The following is a 20,396-nucleotide window of genomic DNA, read 5'->3' as shown; positions in this document are numbered from 1 at the left end:
CAGAGGCTGCCAGTGGGGGTGGGAGCTGAGCACCCAGCCACCTCCCACAAGGGCCCACAGTCCTGCCTGATGGAGTGAGGTGGGAAGTCGCCACCTTCAAGATCACCTGGAGAGGTGGGTGGCTGGTACGGGGAAGTGGTTCGCAGAGGAGACTCTGGCTTCTCCTACCATTGTTACTCTGTTCCATCCCTTCACTGCCAGCACCCTGCATCTGCAGAATCACCGGTTACCACGTTATCACGCCATCTCCACCCTGCCCCACGCAAAAGGGTAATCGTGTGCGGCATGCCTCTGCCTCAGAGCAGGGACAGACTGCTGCCTTCCCCAGGCACCGACTCTCCAGCCTCCTTGGGAATCGCTATTCAGGAAGATGTCACACACTCATCCTGCGCTCCCCAGGATGGCATTTGCCCAGAGCACAGAGGCTGACCTTTCATTCACCGCCTGGTGAATGAAAGGATCCTCTGTGACGGTAGATGGGTCAGCCCACAGAGCGGCGTCCCCCAGGTCTTCGTCCGTCTAGGTACCAACGAAACATCCCATCCCGCCACCATCGGCCCTGCCCTGCCCTGTCCTTCATGTCTCTGTTAAAATGCCAGCTGTGGGCGTGTCGGGAGGAATCTAGCAGGTCCTCTGGCTGGGCATTCCACAGGCTTCCTTGGGCTCCCCTTGGCATCAGGTTCTGCTGCCAAAGGGTGATGGGAGTTGGACCAGCCAGGTGACAGAGGAAGGTCACAGTCTCCTCTGATTTCCCTGAAAGACTTGGGGGGCATTTTTCACTTCACTTCATTTTGTCTTTGGAAACTCTTAGTACATAAAAGAGTCTGTTCATAAAACATCTAAATGACAAGTTGTTACCCACGACTGGACATGAACACAGAGAAGACGATTCCACTACTGCGAGGAAAACCACTTAGGGTTCTGACCCCAGCTCTGGGGCTGACTAGCTGGGGGACTCTAGACAAATCCTGTCCTGTAAAATCCTGTAAAAAGAGGGTGTCGGGTGGACCCACCAGTATGGACAGTGTGAAGCTGATGCCAGGATTCTAAAATAACCACTTCTCTCTCCCTTTTCCCAGTCTCCTTAATTCAAATCATCATCCACATCTTACTACTTTATTGCATTTTATTTCGACCTTCACAAGAAAGTTTGCCCTGAGTTGCTCAGTCAGGGGCTTCCTTTCCTTAGGAAACCTGTTGACTTGGCCAAAGGGACCTTTCATCTTTGCAGTGCCTTATGCCAAATGGGTATGTCATGTCCTGTAACAGGGCAGGAAAATTCTTGGAGAGCTCGTAGATGGGTCTTTTGTATCAGTTCTTCCAGACAGGGTTTAGGGAACAGGCCTTTGCCATCTTCCATTGATTCCAAGATGCACATTTTTGGATCTCTGAAATCAGGACTTAACTCCCAAACAGTGGCATCATATCCTTACTGTCGGTCTGAAGTGAAGGCAGGTGTTCCGGAAGATGACCACACTGATTCTGCCAGCCATTGGGGCCACCCAGCCTCAAACTGTTTGATGTTAGATTCTCTGCTCGAGGTTCTTTTGTTTTTGTTTTGTTGTTGTTGTTGTTTTGTTTATTCGCTTGTTTTGAGGTTCTTTTGGATCCCACTGATTGTGCAAATACAGAAAGCAAACCTGCACGAGTACCATGGACCTGGGACTCCTATTCTCAGTGGAGGATTTTTCCATCCCTCTACCCAGTGTCAAGGTTGAGACACACACGTTCCCTTGCCTCCCCTTCCTGCCTGGTGGCTTTATTTCCCATTTACCCTTTCAGTGAGGGTGTCCCAGCTTTGTATGTGGAATCTCCTATTGGACTTCCCATCCTGGGCTTTTTTTTCTTTATTTTGGCGTCATAAAGATGCATTTACATTTGACGAAAATATGCTTTCTTACAGTGGATGAAAAAAGTTTCTGTTACAAATGTCATATATGATATTTGAAGCGATCCAGCATGCGAATAGAATTAGAGGTAGGATTTTAAAGAAATGGTTTCATGGGATCACAATCTCATGCCTCATCCTAAACCACTCCCCATCTGTGCTGCTCACTGGGCATCCCTGCCCCCACCAGCACCTCAGGCTGTTGACTGCCTGGCGCCCATCATGGCTCCCCATGACTCTTGGGGTGAAGGCAGAGCTCTTTAATACGGCAAAGCCCTGCTGGTCCTGTCTTCTCTCCGGCCCCATCCACACCATACTCTATTCTCTCCCCTCCAGCTTTCTTTCTGTCTGAGCAATTTCAGCTCCCAGGCCCCCTCCCAGCACAGAGTCCTGGCATGACAGCTCTGTGGGGAGCACTACCTTCTCCCTGGTTTGCTTAGCTGATCTCAGCTCCAGCGTCACCACCTCAGGGATGCCTTCCCTGACTAGATCATCCCCCACTGCAGACTCCTGCAGTGCTGCATCCTTCTCTCTCATTGCATAGGTCCCAGCTGCAGTTCTACCTTTGCAGAATGTTCTTGATGAATGTTGGAATCCGTTACTGGACTGCAAACTTCGTGAGGGCAGGAAACATGCCTGTTTTCACTCAACATTGTATCCCTGGGGCCAGGCTGAATGCCTGGCAGTAGATAGGTGCTTAGAAATTCTTTGTGAATGCATAGATGGGTGTGTCTTGGTGTAACCTGCCCCACAGCAGAGAGTAAACTCTTGGAGACTGGGGTAGTTAGGGGAAGCAGAAGGAGCGACGGACATCATCAGAAAGTCTCCACTTTTGCCACTATTGTGACCTTGGGCAAATCACATCCTCTCTGTTTCCTCAGCTCCAAATTGGGAATAACACCTACCCCACCTATCTGACGGGGGGTTTGTGAGTCTGTGAAGGCACTTTGAAATGATACGATCTGTTCCCTCACCCCCAAGCTTCTAGCACAGCACTGGGCCCACACTCCACACTCTTTCTCTGTGAGCTAGTTGGCTGGCCCCTCCTCCGGGAAAAGGGAGACAAGATGATCCAGTCCTCAGGGAGGGGTGCGCACAGCTTGAGGTCAGGAAGGGAGCACTGAGCCTTGGGCTCCCCAATCTTAATGTCCACCCTCTTCAGACCTTCGGGACATGAGAAAAGGAAACTGCTTGTTGAGTCCTTTCTGGCCTTCATTCCCAACACGAGATTGGAGCCCTTAGCCAGAGGCGGGAAGTGGAGAAGGGCGAGATGCTGCCCCTTACCTCCTATTCTGCAGGTGATCTTCACACAGGGACACAGCTGGATGGGAACGATAAACTGCGTGCCTTCTAGGACACACTTCTTAGGACAACTGCCTGAAGGCATAAGGCTTCCACCTGACTTGGCAAAATACATGAAAATGTTTACTTTACCTCTGGGATCTGAACTTTAATATTAATGTGGATTTTTACAGTAAAGCCTATTTCTTCCCATATACTTCATCTTAAAGTCGGGCATCCTGGGTTTCTGTTGCATGCGTATCAACTAGCTATGAATGAACCTCAGTCATTTTCCCTCTGGAGGTCAATTTCCTCTTCAGTTACATGGAAATGACAGTAACAACAATCATAATACCACCTACCTTCCTGTCTCACGGGTTCCTTTAAGAATCAAAGCCATAAATGCTTGGTCAGTGAAAAGTCAATAATAAATGAAAAGTAATCTTTTCTCTGTGCATTCAGAATCCCTCCTTCAGCAGCAGGAAAGCACCAAGCCAACTGACTGTTATCCCTAGTTAACTAGAATATTACCCAAGACCTGCAATCTACGAGGCGGGAAGCGAGATGTGAACAAACCCATTATCACAAATCAGTTATCAAGTATCTCTCCAGGGCCAGCTGTCCTCCCTCTGTAGGAGGGTACACTGACGGGTGTTCATCCTCAATCGTTTTAACAGCTTAGCTGCCCTGCCAGCCACCCTCCCAGAAAACCAGGCTGGTGAGAGGAGGTACAGAATGGGTAACTAGCTAGCCCCTCCGTGATTCTGCATTCGGGGAAGAGGGTGGAAGGCTATGCTACAGACACACACCCCTGCAGGAGAATTCTAGTCGATGCCCTGGCAGGGCAGTCGGGAACGGGCTTCAGCAAACCATCCAGGATGCACTCCTGACTCGATTCTGGTGCTCAGAGCTTCAAGCTGGCCTAGACTTCCTCACTGCATGATCTGTTGAGCAGCTCCCCTAGGCACTCACTAGAGTCCTGGCAACACACGGAGCCGGGGCTGTCCGTGCTCCCACTCTCCAGCTGGAAGCCGCCCACCAGTTCCTGGAGCCACTGTAAGTCTGCCAAGAGCTCCTGCCCCAGGGCTTCAAACTGCGCCTGCAGATGGTCCAGTTTCCTGGCTGTGCTCCCGAGGCGGGACCCCGTGGCCCGGATGTCCTCTCGCAGGAGCTTCTTCGAGGACTCTACTTTGCGGAACTCGTACCTGAGCTGGGACAGGTCGTGCCGGGCTCTCTCACTCTCCTCCCGGTACCAAGCCTCCTTCTCATTGTAGATGGAGACCAAGGTCTCCACATCGTCCTGGATGGTGTCACGGGCCCCCGCCAGGGCCCGGCATCCCTGGTCCACCCGAGCCACGTCCTCGACCACACAGGCAAAACGCTCGAAGTTGACGTAGGTGTTGTCGGGGGGCATGCTTGAGTGGCATTTGAGGGTGTACTCTCTCAGGCGCTCGGTCTTCAGCTGGGCGGGCTCTGCCTTGCGCTGTTCAGGGGTTCTGATCTCTCCTTTGGACTAGGGGGTGTTTAGACAGAAGGGCCAGAGTTACTTTGACGTCCGCTCCAAGGGCAGTCCAAGGTGCAGGCAGATGGCACACGAGCAGCCTCTTTGCATTCACTGCATGCGCCAGGCCACGGGAGGACCAGGGCGGGAGGATCACCCACACAGACCGTAAGAAAGGTCAGGTCGAGGAGGACGGGTGCTGCCTGCACACTCATCTCAGGGCAGGGTGGTCCATGGCCATTAGAGAGGGTCTCCACACGCACAGCATTTAAGGGTGCTCGCACAGACAAGCAGGCTAGAGCCAGGACTCTGCAGGCATCCACTCAAGGGCGGAAGCATACAAGGCCACGGCTGAGGGGGGGAAGCTGGGGGCTCCCTGGGCCTTGGCAACACTCGGCAAGCTGAGCTAGGAGGCAGCCCACCAGACTCCCTAGCTCGGTGGTCTGGGCCCAAACCTGGAGGGCCCCTGGCCTTCCCCATCCTTCAACAAGCAGATGAACCTGGCCTTCTCCAGAGCACTCCAGCCCCCCCTGCTCTCCATCTCCCGTGGGCCTCTGCCCCTTCTCATCTGCACCCTCAGATCATTCTCGCCAGCTCTCCCGTCTAACAATTTCAGTGAATGGGAAGTCTGGTGACATCCCTGGGAGCACACATCTCATCAGTCAGCAGAACTAGGGCCAGAATCCCACCCTCCTGATCCCTATCCCGCCGAAGTGCTTTTCACTGGCACTTTACTGTGCCTAGACTGCAAGGCCCTCTGAAAACCCAGCAGCTGGAAGCCCAGTACCAAGGCGGGTTAGGCAGGGAGTCACCTTTGTGTCCCCACCCTCCCCAGAGAGAATGGAACTGCCCTAAGGAGTGGCTGCCTCTCTCTCCCAGCAGGCCTCCACCTCAGAGCCCCATTCCCTGAAGTCTCCAGGGGCCTGAGGAAGCCGGTGACCGGTTTGAGTGTCATCCTTTACTCAGAACTTCGAAAGTCAGAAACAAGGAGCCCCGGTTACAAAGTTGAGGTTTTTAACTGTCACTGATCTCTCTCTACAACTGAGGAGTCCTGATTTCTGCTTTGAGAATGACAGGGACGTGTCCTCTGACAAAGAACCCTGTGTAAGATGGGCCCAAAGAACAAGGAGTTCAACTGACATTTGTGAAGGTTTCATTTCATAAGTCACCTGAACACGTGAAATAGAAACTTAAACTTGTAGACCTATTTGAACAAGTCCAGACCCTTGGAAGCCCCCAACTAGCTTTCGTCTGTGCTTGAGGGTCAGTGTTTCAAGCAAAGGCCTTTCCATAGGTCCCCTGCATCCGGCCGCCCCAGGCAGCCCTGGCGACAGAGCAGGGAACTGCTCGCTGGAACTCACCACTGTGCCCTTACCGTGATCCAGGGGTGTCTGAGAGCCTCTTGGATCGTGAGTCGTTTCCTGCAACGAGGATCAGAAAACAGTGATGGTCCATGAGAAGCTGAGAGCAACAGTCTCCATTCTCACTCCTCTTAGACCTCCTTTTTGGCATTCTTCAACCACTGCCATCAAACTAGAATAATAAGGGATGCAGAGGTGGATGGGGAACTGGCTGCATTCTCTGCATTCCAGAGAAAGTGGTCCAGGAAGACACCTCAATAAAATGACATCACATAAACCCTCATCTTTGGTCCCAGAGTTGAAGGGGCCGACACCACACTATGGAAGAGTCATAAATGCTCTCCACCGCAAAACCTTTGGTCTCTGTTTTTCTGTTTGCCTCCCAGATCCACTCTCTGCCCTTCCCTGCTCTGTACCCATGTAGGGTGATCCCATCCCACCTTGCACTGATCTTCAATAGGGAAATTGGGCCCCTGCACTTTAGAGGACCCCGCTCTGCCCCTCTCTAGAATCTGTGGGACCAAGAGGATATGGTCTTCTAAAGTCTGTGGACCTCACCCCTGCCTCATCTAGGCCGTGCTCTGGGTACCCAGCACCCTATAAGCCCCTGCCCATCTCCTTCTTTGATCGCACAGCCATGGGGCTCACCCTGGGCCCTGCAGAAGGTGTGGGATTAGCAGGGCTCCTATTCTCCCACTGTTCTGACCCCTCTGGGTCCACTTCCGCCCACTCCCATCCTGAACTGACTTGAGAACCCTGCCACTTTCCTTTTTGAATCCTAGTTCCAGGTGCCTTTGGGACAGACCGCAAAAGATAATGAGCCCTAGAGAAACCCAGGTTGACTTCTACACACACACACACACACACACACACACACACACACACACACACACACACACACACACACACACACACACAGAGTTATTTGCATTTCAGCAGGAAAAGAAACCAGAACGACTTGAGGAAACAAGATGAATGCCAAGTCTTGACCAGTCCACACTCCTCAGCACCTGCCCAGATTAGACCACAATGGTCGATGATAGCCCATGGCAAAGCAGGGACAGACGGACACGGCTTTGGGAGAGGTGGCAGGAGAGGGTCAGTACCTGAGAAGCCAGTGCCCTCCTCTGTTCTCTTACCGGGTCTCTTTAACCAGAAGCTTCCGAATGAAGTCCTTGGCCAGCTCGCTGGTCTGGCTGAAGAACTCCTCATCAAAGTTGTAACTCACTGCTGTGATATTTGCCAGTGTTTCCTGCTTTGTGTCTCCCAGAAAAGGGGATGCTCCACTGAGGCTGGGCACACAGAGAGGACACACATGACTGTGGGAAAGTAGATGCAAGTGGGGGTGACGGACTCCGGGAACCCTGACTCGTACTGCTGCGTGGGCATGGGAGGCTCCCCGCAACCCTGCTGCCCCCTCTGGGGGGCGGGGGGACCAGTCAGCAACTCTTCAAATGAGTCCAATTGAATACACTTTATGGAGCTCCTGTGACAGAGAGAAGTACCTGTGATAGAGAGAAACCGTGTCTTCAAGGGACTCGAAAGGGGAGGGGAGACAAATACAGAGACCTGGCTCTTCATAATCTCCAGCAGAGCACAGAATAAAACAGAAGGCCAGAAAAAGGGCTGTGGGAGCACAGGACAGAGGGGAGGCCCAGAGCAGGCTTCATGGGAGAGCTGACATTTGCACCAGTTGTGTCCTGAAGAATGAAGAGGTTGTCAGCAGTCACAGAAGGAGCTGGAGGGTCTTCTAGGCTAAGGGAGCAGCTTGAGCAAAGCCTGAGAGGTATGGCAATAGATGGGCCGTTAGGGACTGGAAGGGTGAGTGATGTTCCCCTGCAGGGTCTGTGGGGAATGCGTTGTTCCAGTAGTGACTCCTGAATCTACTGTCTCCTGACTCATGATCCAGATGTGCCACTGTCCCAGAGGTCCCTGTGCCCTACCCTAACCCTCCATGTGCTCCCTGCCTCGATTAATGACGTCACTTCCTGAATGTACCCAAGCTAGAAACACAGCATCTTTGACTCTTCCTCACCATAGAGGAAGGAACCATAGAGGTGAGGAATCTTTGACTCTTCCTCACCATAGAGGAATAGAATGGTTCCCTCACCATTTCTATTGGTTCCATCTCCTAAATACCTCTTAAAGGTCACCCCTATCTCCACTGACACTTTCTTGGGATAGTGAAAGCAAGGTACCCTGGAAAAAAAAATCTGATATTTCAATCCTGGATTTGAATCCCAGCTCTGCCACTCACATATGAACCTAGGAGAGTTACTCAACCTCCCTGAGCTGCAGTTTCCTCAACTGTAACCTGAAGAAAAGAAAAGTCTCCACCTCACATGACTGTTGTGAATAAGTATATATAAAATGTTGAAGAATAACTATATAGAGACTGTTCCGTGCAGTCCTGGCCCATACTAAGAACTCTGGAATCGATGGTCATTATTATTGTCATTGTTAGCACACAAAGAACCCTCTATGACTCCCTGTTTCCTATAGAATCACATCTGAACTCCTGAGCAAGGCATCAGAAGTTGGTCCACACGCTCCATATATTTCACCACACTTGCCAAGCTCACCGCTCCCTTCCTCGGCTGGGACAGCCCTTCCTTCCCTTTCCACCAGGAGAATTCATCTCATTCCTTCCAGCCCAGTTCAAATCAATCTCTTGCTCTTCTCTGTCTCCCCCTCCCCCTCTCCCATTAAACCTTCTGCAGTCCCAGCAAACCAGTGGCTCTCCCATCTGTGTCTCACAAAGCCATGTTCATACCTAAAGGATAACCTTGGTCCCACTGGGTAAGAGTGCGCTGTCCGGTGTCTCCCACACACACAGGGAGCTCCAGGCAAGCAGGACAGATTCTCCTTCAGGTAGTATCCTGAGTGCCTGGCACAGTGCCCACCATGGAGCAGGCAGCCAATAACCTGTACGGAATTCAATGAGCTACAAGAAGATTGTGTGCCCTGGAGACACTGGAATTCCATACTCTTTTAATATGGAAACCAGAGTTCTGAAGATATCAAGGTGTCAAGAGTCAACATCTGAATATTCTGGCTCTAGTCTGGAACTATACAGCAATGCAGCAAATTCTCTCTCTCTGCAAATTCCTCCTTCAGATTCCTCCAGGGCTTTTAAAAAATACTGATGCCTAGACCCCGCTCCTAGCGATTCTGATTTCATAGATCTGGAGTGGGGCCTGGGCCACAGTAGATATTGAAAGGTCTGACGTGCAGCCAGGGTTGAGACCCGCTGCTGCAGCTCGGGGGACAGGATAGGCGGGGTGGGGGGTGGCGGGAGGTGTCTACCACATCGCACAGAGCTCCCAGTCCAAGGGGAGCCAGAGGGATGCTTTACAGGGATGTTGAGAGAGTTGAGTGCTGGTGCCCCATCCTTCATCCCCTCTGACGTGGGCTGCCTCTTACCCAGAGTGCCATAAAAAATACCATTTTCCAGGAGTGCTGTGAGAGGAAACAGTTGGGAAGTACTGGTGAACACCAAGTAATCAGCCGAGTCTGTGTCTGAGCAGTGCCGGGAAGTTTGCACGTCGGCTTATTTAACCCTCACAACACACCCATGGCAGGAAGTTTGTGATTCCTACTTTTCTGATGAGAAAAACAGGCCCAGAGATTCAGTCTCTGCCCCAGGCCACAGAGATGGAAAGTGACAGGTCCACTACCCGATGCAGGAAATCTCTGCTTAAGCACTTAATACTTCAGTGGCAGGAAAGAGAGACTCTGGGGAAAAGGGAAGAGAGAGAATGTGAGAGGAAAAGGGATCTTGAGAAAGGCAGGGGAAAGGCAAAGAAAGAAGAGGCAGGGTCAGGAAGGGCATGGCAGCTTGAGGGCTGTCCCAAGGCTTCGGAGTGAAAACTGACATTTTCACAGGAAACCTGGGTCCGGGTGAGGCTGAGTGGTGGACCCCCGACCACAGGAGGGATGCAGACACCGTCTGTGCAGGATGGAGGGCTGCAGGCTGCTCTCCTGGGTTCCTGCCCAACCTCAAGCCCAGGGTCAAATGTATGAAATGGAGCTGAGAGCACTTAGCCTCAGGTTTGCTGTGTGGCTCTAACACATCTGGTCGTGGTGGGCACTCGGGAAATGTCAGTCTGTCTGTCTGCCTGCCCCCTCTCATCCCTCCAGCTCCCCCCTGGATCTGAGCTGGGTCAGAGCCCCGGGATCGGGGATACTCACAGGATGTAGGTGATGACGCCAATGCTCCTGTAAAACAAAGAACCGTTGCGTCAGGGCTGCGTGGCTGTCATCCCAGACCAGCAAGGGACTCCCCACGCGGTTCTGAGGGCCCTTTCACGGCAGCCCCTGGATGCCATCTCAAGCCCCACGCCCCTCCCCACCCCACTCTTCAGCAGCAGCGACTTCTTTGGAGTCATCAAGCCCTGGACGTTGAGTCCAAGGACCCAGGTTCAAGATCAGGTACTTCCTGCACGTGCAGGCTGCGATGATCACCTCTGAGCCTCTTTCTCCTCTTAAAATGAGGATACTGAGAACTACCTCACAGGACCACTGGGAGGATTTTAGAAAACCACGTGATCAAGCTGCTTCGCCAACTGTAGAGCGTGGCTCCCGTGAAATGAGCCCCATCTGTGCAGAGAAGCCATCACCGCGGTCCCCCCGGCCCAGCACAGCACCTAGAACATGAGGCTCCCGGTAATCACCTGGCTGCCTGGCGGAATGAGCTACCGTCACTATCGTCTTTATCGTGGCTGCAGCAGGCCTCAGGTGAGCCTGCACCTCCAGCCTCACCTCTCCCCTCGTTCTCTGCCTCGGCCGTGTGCTAACTGGCCGCACGTCCAGCACACCCAGAAGAGCCAGGGGCTCTGAAAGGTCAGTGTGAAGGAAGAGGTTTTCACGGTCAAGGGGGATGTCAGCCAGAGCCGGGGTCTGGGCCACCTGGGCGGCCTGTACAACTTACCACATGTCAGCCTCCAGGCCCAGGGGCTCATAGTTCACAATTTCTGGAGCTGAAAGAAGCCATGTTGAAGAGTCAGCAGGGGTATGAAAATGAGAAGAGAGGATCGTAAGGAATTTGAGGGAATCTGTTGCCAAATGTTTCCATCCTGAACCCTCACTAAGGAGAATCAGAGAGGCCGATGGGGTTAATCTGGCTCTAAGGATTCTGAGGAAGGGAGCTGCCTTGTATCCTGAAGGTGAGGAAGACGGGACAAAGGGACTCCTGGAAAAGGAAGAGGAGGGTGGGGAGAGGAAGATGCGGGAGGGGACCATGGGGCCTAGAACAAAACCTGCTTGAGAACTCTCCACTGGAAACCAGTCAGGTCAGCCCTGGAAGGCGATGGAGGAGAAGAGGAGGCAGAGAGGGAATCCACGCTCCTCTGAGTCTGTCTGAAAGAGGGCAAGTCCCACCTGAGGAGCAGGAGGACGTTCTGGTGGCCACTGAGGTGATGAGCCTGTGGCGCCCGAGGGGCATCCAGAGGAAGGTGTCCAGGAAGGGGCTGGGTATTGGAGGTGGGGGTGGGGTGGGCCAGAGCCATCACACAGGTGGAAACAGGAGCCGTGCGAATGCTGCCACGACCAGGAGAAGGTGCAGAGTCTAGGAAAGAAGACTCTACCTGGGACAGAAGAGGACCCAATGGTGCCTGGTGATCAAGCCCATAAGCCCTGGGAAGCAAGTGTTGAATTTCACACTCACTGCAGTGCCCAGAGAGTTCTGAGTGTGGGCAGTGGAGATAAGGGTGCAGATGACTCTTTAAAAAAGCTTAGTGATGAGGGGCTGCCCTGGTGGCATAGTGGTTGAGAGTCCGCCTGCCGATGCAGGGGACACGGGTTTGTGCCCCGGTCCGGGAAGATCCCACGTGCCGCGGAGCGGCTAGGCCCGTGAGCCATGGCCGCTGAGCCTGCGCGTCCGGAGCCTGTGCTCTGCAGCAGGAGAGGCCACAACAGTGAGAGGCCCGCGTACCGCAAAAAAAAAAAAAACAACCTTGGTGATGAAATAGAGAAGAGAGGATGATAACTAGAGAAGGGAGAAGGATTGAGACTTTTTAACCACGAATGGAAAAAGGTGGGGAGTGGGAAAGGCTAAGTCTGTTCACCTAGAATAATATCAAAACCTCTGCATCTATTGGATGTGCCCCCATCCCACCCTCCCAGATGCAGGGAACCACTCTCCTGGCTTATTTTTCAGCTTCCTAAAAATGATGCCATACTGCATGTGATCTACTGTCACTTGACTTTTTTTCCCCACTCAACATGATGCTTCTAGCGTTCATTGAATGTTCATCCATGGTTTTTCATCTTCACTGCTATATAATAGTCCATTGTGTGAATATAGATCATCTTCTAGTCATTCTCTTGGTGATCATTTGGATGGTTTCCACTTCTTTTATTATTTTATTATATTATTATCTTTTATTGGAAAAACATTGCTAGGAACTTTTTTGTACCTGTCTCCTGAGACACACATGAAAGACTTTCTCTAGGACAGTGCTATTCAAAGTGCAGTCTGCAGGCAAACAGTCTGCAGACTGTCACTGGTCCTGACAAGATATGTACAGAAATTGACAGTAAGCATTTAGAGACTTGCATAGCAATTTGACATTGCTGTGACACTCAAACTGTGATCACTTTTCTAGGAATTTATTTTTATTGTATCTTACTGAACAAGCAGTCCAGGATAGACTTTTTTCAAGTGGTTCACCATAGAGAGTTTGAGGAGCACAGCTCACTTTCTAGTGCTCATCTGCTCGATATACATACACACTCATTTCTGTCCTTCAGGTGCTTTTGTTTGTCCATTTTCATCTGTGCTTTTCATCTTCTTTCTTGTCTTTTTTTTTTTAAATCGCTTTTTGTTAGTTTTCTTATTCTTTTTTCCCCCAGCTTCTACTTTTGTAATGGCTACCCCTGAGACTTTACTATGAATATCAAATAAATTCTAACATAAATCAATATTTTGACCCTCCTCTAACAATACAAGAAACTTAGAACACTAATTTCGAGTACTCTGTCCTAGCTACCATTATTTTCTTCCGTTTCTGGTTCTTTTTTTCAGTCCTACAATTAAAGCTTCATCATCAGCATCATCGTTATCATTCTCTAGGAAAGAAAATAATTATATTTGTCTAATGTTTTACTGATTTCTTTGCTCCTATTACTTCTTGCATTGAGAACTCCCTTCAGAGTCATTTTCCTTAATTCAGAAGTACATCTTTCGGAAGTTCCACTAATGAAGGTCTGCTGGAGGTTAACTGTTTTGTCTTTTTTGTTGTTGTTCTTTTTTGTTTTTGCTTTTTTTCTGAATCTCTTACCTTCATTCTTGAAATATAATTTCTCCACAATTATGGGGTTTTTATTTTTCCTCAGCTCTTTGGAGATTATATTCTATTGGACATTGGTTTCCATTGTTGTTTTGAGAAGTATGCTGTCAGTCCGGTTATTGGTTTTTGTTTGTTAATTTTTGTCTTTTGTAGGTAACCTGTCTTTTCTCTCTGGCTGATTTTTAAGATCGTCTCTTTGTATCTGGTGCCCTATACTTTAACTATCATGTGTCTAGGTATAGATTTCTTTTTTCTGATTGATATACATTGTCCTTTCTGTATCTGGGGATGCATGTTTTTACATTAGATCTGAAAATTCTCAGCCATTCTATTCAGATATTGCTCCTGTATTGTCTTTATTCCCTCGTCCGGGAATCCAAATAGACCTATGTGAGGCTTCTTATTTTAAACTTATTCCACTTATCCTCTCTTTAATATTTCTATATCTTTGTCACTCTGTGGTATTCTAGCTGATTTTTTCCAGCTCAGTCTTCCAATTCTATAATTCTCTCCTCAGCTGTGTATAATCTGCTGTTTGCCCCATCCACTGAGTTTTAAATTTCAACGAGTATATATTGAATTTCTTAAAGTTCTATCTGGTTCTTTTAAAAATCTGCCCGGTCATTTTTGAATCTCTTGTTGCCTGCCCATTCTTGTGAGTCTACCTGTTATTTCTATATACATTCCATTTATTTTATAGTCAACATCTGATAATTTTGATATCCTACATCCTTGAACATCTAAATCTCGCTAGTCTCTGATAAATGCTGATATGTATACTTGCCTTTAGGAGAGGTCCTCCTATTGAATATTCTTGTTGCTCACAGCTCCAGCTCTACGTTCATTTCGCTTGATTTTCAAGGTAGGACAGGTGATGCTGAAGGAGTTACTTCACTTAAAGATTTATCTTACTTCCTATGAGTCCAGAATTGCATGAAAAATAATATTTGTCTCAAGAATCCAGTTTTGTAGTGAGAGGACCTTTTGGAAGACCTGGTCCACCACACTCCCAGAAGCTGACACTTTTTAACCCTGGTCTCAGGTTAAAATTTCAAAAGAATGGTGGGAATAGGGAAGAGTGGTTATAACCTGTGTTCAGGGATCTTGGGAAAAGTAAGTCATCATAATTGGGTCAGGGGCTTAGAGAAACCACCCTATATATCTGTAAGGTGCAAATAAGACCAGTTCTGGGCTGGAGCTGTGTCACACTGGCTCACAAGAGTCAGCTGTGTGCATCTTTGCCCAACTCTGAATTCAGTGACAACATGTTGGTAGGTTGAAATTGGCAGATGCTATCCAACCTAATTAGAGTTGTATTCTGTTTTGTTTTGAGACCTGGTTGTTAGACATTTACCAGTATACCACTGGGAAAAACCCTCCACAGTCTGGCTCCGCCCATCAATAGCCCACTGACACTGCCAGCCCGTGTGAACCCTCTGATCCATCTAGAGTGGACAGTGAATGGTCCCTGATAAATGCATTCATTCTGGCCCTTCACCCCTGCTGCGGTACCTCTGAACCCAGGACGTGCACCTCCTCTGCTCTGGTTCCTTCCCGACCCCCCTTAGATCCTCCCACACCCACAGCGACAGCACTTTGTCCCTCGCTGACTCAAGGCCAGGACTGATCCCACTGACCTTGTGAGAGTGGATATCTTGTCTGAACAGTCTTTCAGAGCTGTCTATATCACTCCCCTTACACTTAACCACATCCTGTCTCGTGTCACCTCTTCCATGACTGCCCTGAATTTCTAGTTGAACCATTTATTATCATTCAACACTTGGTATGAACTTAAATAAACATGCATTTTTACCACATATGTGAATGGCCGGCAGCAACTGCTATCCTGGACAAAGTTTGAGACTAGACACCTGCACCCCAGGTTCAAGTTGGCCCTGCCACCAGCTCACTGTGTGACCCTGGGTGTGCCAGTCTGAGTGTGGCTTCTTACCATCACTGTGTCCCCAGTACCTAATATCTGTCGTATAGTAGGTGGAGAATAACCATTGGTTAACCTTAAGTAAAATCTCCTAGCTCTCCAAGTCCACATTTAAACTAGATCAGGTGACCTGAAAACATCCTTTCAGCGCTCTTATTTGATGGTTTGATGTCTTGTTTCCAAAACTAAATTGAACACTCCTTGAGGGCAAGGTCTTCTTATAGAGGACAACGTGGTCTAATGGAAAAAGCACATGCTTTGATGTTGGATGTATCTGTTTTTGAATCTCTGCTCTACCACCTACTGGTTGTTTTGCCTTAAACAAGGCACTTGATGGAGAAGATATTTTAAATCTGCTTCATTAGATCCTCTAAGGATTAATTTGGACAATGCCTGCAGAGCACCAGGCATAGTGCTTCGCACACAGCAAGGTTTCCCTGCCAGGGGGTCTGTGGGGCCTCTGCAGTTTCATTCCACAGTGGCTGCAGAGCTGCTATGTGTGGCCTGAAAATCTATCAGGGTGGATGTTCTGATGCATCCCGTCTTCCTTTTTGATTAGACTGTGGTCAGAAGTTTGAGCCCCCAGGCTTTGAGGAGACCATTCCCTCCCTCCATCTTTAAGACCACTCCAACTCCCAAAGCAGAGAGGTGTTGGTTCTGAACTTTCATTCCTTTCCCCTCTGCAAAGCTGTTTCTTTATGACCATACCCCTCCCCGCCCCGACCTGTGGTGCAAGTCCCACCAGGCCTGGGCCAAGGCTGAGAGACACAGAGGGAAGACAGAGCTGCCAGGGCTCTGCCAGGGCTGGGCCTCCTGTGCGTGAATGAAGGCCAGGCACACAGGAGAGGCGAGTAGCTGAAACTGACATCTAGTAGAAGATTTCCCTTCTCTTTTTCAGGAAATCAAAAGCTACTCCAGAAAAGGTTGAGTTTATGGGAATGCAAGAGGGCGAGGTAATTTTAAATGTTCATAATCTCTTCTAAGAGCAGGCAGTAGAGCCAGCTCTGGGAGGATTTAATTCTGCAAAGGCCTCTAGCCCCACCTGGCCTCTCACTGCCCCACTGGGCGCTCAAAGCCAGCACCTGGACCCTCATCCAGAGGCCAGTGAGACACTTCCTTCCCTACCCATTAGATTTCTAGGGAGTCTCCAAGGCACCATCTCTCAGCCCATAGGCCACAGCTCCAGACACAGGGTTTACTACTGGGATTTCTCTACCTCCTGATCCCAGATTCTCAGTTGGGAGAGAAACAGGCCTAAAACTCACCAACAAATTCTGGCGTCCCAAAAATGTTCTTAAATTCAACTCCATCTTCTATTTCATGAGCCAGGCCAAAGTCAATCAGCTTGATGTGTGGAATGGGAATATTCTTGTCCAACAACATAATGTTTTCTGGCTGGAGAACAAAAAAAGAGAAGAAAAGGGATAAAAGAAAAGATGGTAATTAAAGCCCTATTTTATGTTTTTGCTTTGGTCTTGGGGTGGGGTTTGGTGTTCTTTTTTGGGACACCAAAACAGCATAAACACTTTCTTGTTTTTGTGTCCTCAGTCTTCTCCTGTGAACTCAAAACCAGCCACAACGCCAAGGGCAAGGCTTGGGTTTTACCAAACCTGCTGCTGACAGCAGAACCAGACTCTGGCTTTAATCCTGTTTCTGTCTCTGAACGGCAGATCCCTTTAATGCAGTGCCTCTGTTTCCCCATCTGTCAAATGGGGCCAGGGAGATACTTGCAGCATTTCCTGTAAACAAAACCACTGCCTCTCTGGGTGTATGTAGCCTCACTTTACACATGGCTTATTGACCTCCATCTTCCTGACCACCTCTTTCCCCTGGCCGGTCAGCTTCCTGTGGACAACACTCCCCTCCTGTAGACTAACGGTGTGGCTCACACTTCTCTATGTGTTTAACTAACATTGGCCCTCGGTGGGACACAGGAAAAAAACACCTAATTTCCAGGGAAAATACCAGCTGCCCAGACTATTCCCAGCCCAGTAAAACAGCTGCCAGATCTTGGGCTTCCCTGGTGGCTCAGTGGTTGAGAGTCCGCCTGCCGATGCAGGGGACATGGGTTCGTGCCCCGGTCCGGGAAGATCCCACATGCTGCGGAGCGGCTGGGCCTGTGAGCCATGGCCGCTGGGCCTGCGCGTCCGGAGCCTGTGCTCCGCAACGGGAGAGGCCACAACAGTGAGATGCCCGCGTACCGCAAAAAAAAACCAACAAAAAACAGCTGCCAGATCTAACACAACAGTGGGGGGTGGTGTGTGTACGTAGGGGGACAGCCCTGCCCTGGCCTCACTCAGCCCAGGCTCCCAGTGAGGCTAGAACAGGATCCTGAGCCTAGCCTTCTCACTCCCACCCAACCACGCGGAGCACTCAGAGGGTGAGCAGTCCCTCTGATTCATCTTCTTCCCTGCTACTCCTCGCCAGGACCGTCCTAGATCCCATTCGAAATGGAATGCCTTGAAAACACGCATCTACACAAAAACTGGTACACAAATGTTCACAGCAGCATATTCATAATAGTCCCAAAGTGGAAGCAACACAAATGTCCATCAACTGATGAGTAGGTAAACAAAATGTGGTATATCCAGACAGCAGAATACTATTCAGCCATAAAAAGGAATGAAGGCGGAGAAAAAAATAAAAAGGAATGACGTACTGATACATGCCACACCATGGATGAACCTTGAAAACATGGTGCTAAGTGAAAGGTCAGTCGCCCAAAACCGCAGATTATACGACTGCATTTATATAAGATATCCAGAATAAGCAAATCCACAGAAACAGAGTAGATGAGGAGTTGCGTAGGACTAGGGGATTGCGGAGCGACTGCTAATAGGTACGGGGTTTCTTTCGGGGGTGATGAAAATGTTTTAAAATTGATTGCAGTGTTAGTTGTGCAACTTTGTAAATTGTAGACTTTAAATGGGTGAATTACATGCTAGGTGACATATAAATCTCAATAGAGCGGTTTTAAATCAATAGATAAGTAAATAAATAAGTGTTTAAGAAAACTGAATGTCCCTGTTTCTCGAAGTACTGGAGAATTTCCCACCTTGCACTTTTGCTCTCATCATCTGCTCTACCTGGAAAGCCTCTGCTCAATCTCGGCCCACTGAAATCCTAGCCAGGCTTCAAAGTCTAACTCAGTCCACCTCTTCCTTGAAACCTTTCCTCAGCAGCACTGAGCCTTCTCCCCCCATCCACAGACGTGAACCCTCCCTCCCCCGGGGCCCCTTCATGCTCATTGGAACCTTTCTGCTATGACAGTTGTCACACTCTCTCTTGTCCGACAGTCCTCGATGTCTGTCCTCGATGCTCTACTGTACCCTCAGCTGGAGGGAGGATTCAGGTCTTTGCGCAGAGCTCAGAGGGGGGCAGGTGGAGGGTGGCCCTAAAAGTTGGCTGAACTGATTCTGAATCTGCCCAGGTGTCCCCATCCCGAACTTCTCGGCTCCCTGGTCTCTGTGACCTCACTTCACAGTGGCTGGAAACTTTCACTCAAGTGAGTTGGATGAGGAATCCCTCCTTTTTTTTTCCTTTTTTTTTAAAAAAAATATAATATGTTTCATTTTGCATTTACAAGTGTGTTTATTCTTTTCCCCCTCTGGAGATTTCTCTCAACTTATTCTGAAACTGTGTCAAAGTCCTTTCCCAAGGCAGGGCGGTTCCTTACACTCTGCAGAAAGGAGAGTGAGGGCAGGGGGAGGTCAGGACACAGGATGCAGGCTTGGGGCCCCCTCCAGTGCCCTGACCCGGCCCTCCGGTGGCTGCCCAGGGACCCCAAGCATCCTGGCACCCCATGTGGTGAGCTGAACCCTCCCTGCTGCCCACCATCTCCTGAGCAGGGGGCTTCTCCTCCCTCCATTCCACCACATTCCTCAGCCACCTTTTGGGAACTTCTCTCTTCCTGGGAATGGCCCTGAGGCTTCTCCCTGGGGCTGAGGGGCCCCGCACCCAAAACCCGCTGAACAGGGCTGGAAGCCGCAGTGGACAGAGGCAGACACACTAGCCCTGGTGGTCCCCAGGACTGGGGGGCAGTAGGGATGGGGGGCAGGGACCCCACAGGAAGGAAGGAGGAACAATTGGAGGCAGGATTCTCCCAGACATTCCTGGAGAATCCCTGGGAGGATCCCAGGAGATTCTCCCTACGAAGTGAGAAGTAAGTCAGAAAGAGAATGACAAATACCGTATGCTAACACATATATATGGAATTTAAGAAAAAAAATGTCATTAAGAACCTAGGGGTAAGACAGGAATAAAGACACAGACCTACTAGAGAATGGACTTGAGGATATGGGGAGGGGGAAGGGTAAGCTGTGACAAAGTGAGAGAGAGGCATGGACATATATACACTACCAAACGTAAAATAGGTAGCTAGTGGGAAGCAGCCGCATAGCACAGGGAGATCAACTCGGTGCTTTGTGACCACCTAGAGGGGTGGGATAGGGAGGGTGGGAGGGAGGGAGATGCAAGAAGGAAGAGATATGAAAACATATGTATATGTATAACTGATTCACTTTGTTATAAAGCAGAAACTAACACACCATTGTAAAGCAATTATACTCCAATAAAGATGTAAAAAAAAAAAAGAAGTGAGAAGCGTCCTTGCCTCGCATCCTCTCACCTCGGTGGCCCACAGTCCAGGGGAAACAGCCTCTCCACTGGCTTGTGAGAACCTCCGTGCAAGGCCATGTTTTCTCACCTGAGTCCCATCTGTCCCCTGCCCCACCCCAAGAACCTATCACACAGCAGGTGACTGCTCCCCTGCGTGGGACACTCTCCCTGCACTGTCCCTACCCCCAACCTGGCTAATTCACATTCACATTTCAGCAAAAATAGTACCTCCTCCAGAGAGCCTCCCCCTGCTGCCCACACCTGCCACTTCCCCAGTTCCCATCAAACCCTGCACCTCCCTTATTTCAGTGCTTTTCCCACTGCCTCGAGCTTGTCAGTTTACTGACCTGTCTGCCCCACTGGGCTAAGAGCTTCCCGAGGGTTTAACTCCTATCAACTATCCAAAGGTTAGCATAGAGCCTGACATCACCAGGTGCTCGGTAAATGTTCCCCGAGTGAAGACAGGTGCCATTTAGTAAATCCCTACAATGTGCAGGTCCAGTGCTAACCAGGCACATGA

At 49.8% G+C, this 20,396-nt stretch overlaps 1 protein-coding gene across 3 annotated transcripts in view; it reads right to left on the bottom strand.

Moving 5' to 3' along the window:
• Nucleotides 1-1,160: 1,160 nt before the first annotated feature.
• Nucleotides 1,161-20,396, bottom strand: part of DAPK2 (death associated protein kinase 2) — a 122,383-nt gene continuing 103,147 nt past the window's right edge. For all 3 annotated transcript variants that reach the window (XM_049706192.1, XM_049706191.1, XM_049706193.1), the window contains 6 exons: nt 16,525-16,654; nt 10,962-11,010; nt 10,223-10,249; nt 7,171-7,323; nt 6,046-6,091; nt 1,161-4,682 (listed from right to left, as the gene is read on the bottom strand). In XM_049706192.1, coding sequence (XP_049562149.1) covers nt 4,092-4,682; nt 6,046-6,091; nt 7,171-7,323; nt 10,223-10,249; nt 10,962-11,010; nt 16,525-16,654 — 996 coding nt within the window. In that variant the 3' untranslated portion in view covers nt 1,161-4,091. The remainder of the gene's footprint in view (nt 4,683-6,045; nt 6,092-7,170; nt 7,324-10,222; nt 10,250-10,961; nt 11,011-16,524; nt 16,655-20,396) is intronic.

The sequence above is a fragment of the Orcinus orca genome, chromosome 2, assembly GCF_937001465.1.
Source record: "Orcinus orca chromosome 2, mOrcOrc1.1, whole genome shotgun sequence".
Classification (NCBI taxonomy): Eukaryota; Metazoa; Chordata; class Mammalia; order Artiodactyla; family Delphinidae; genus Orcinus; species Orcinus orca.
The sequence above is the reverse complement of the archived record's forward strand: the minus strand, read 5'-3'. Positions and strand labels throughout refer to the sequence as shown.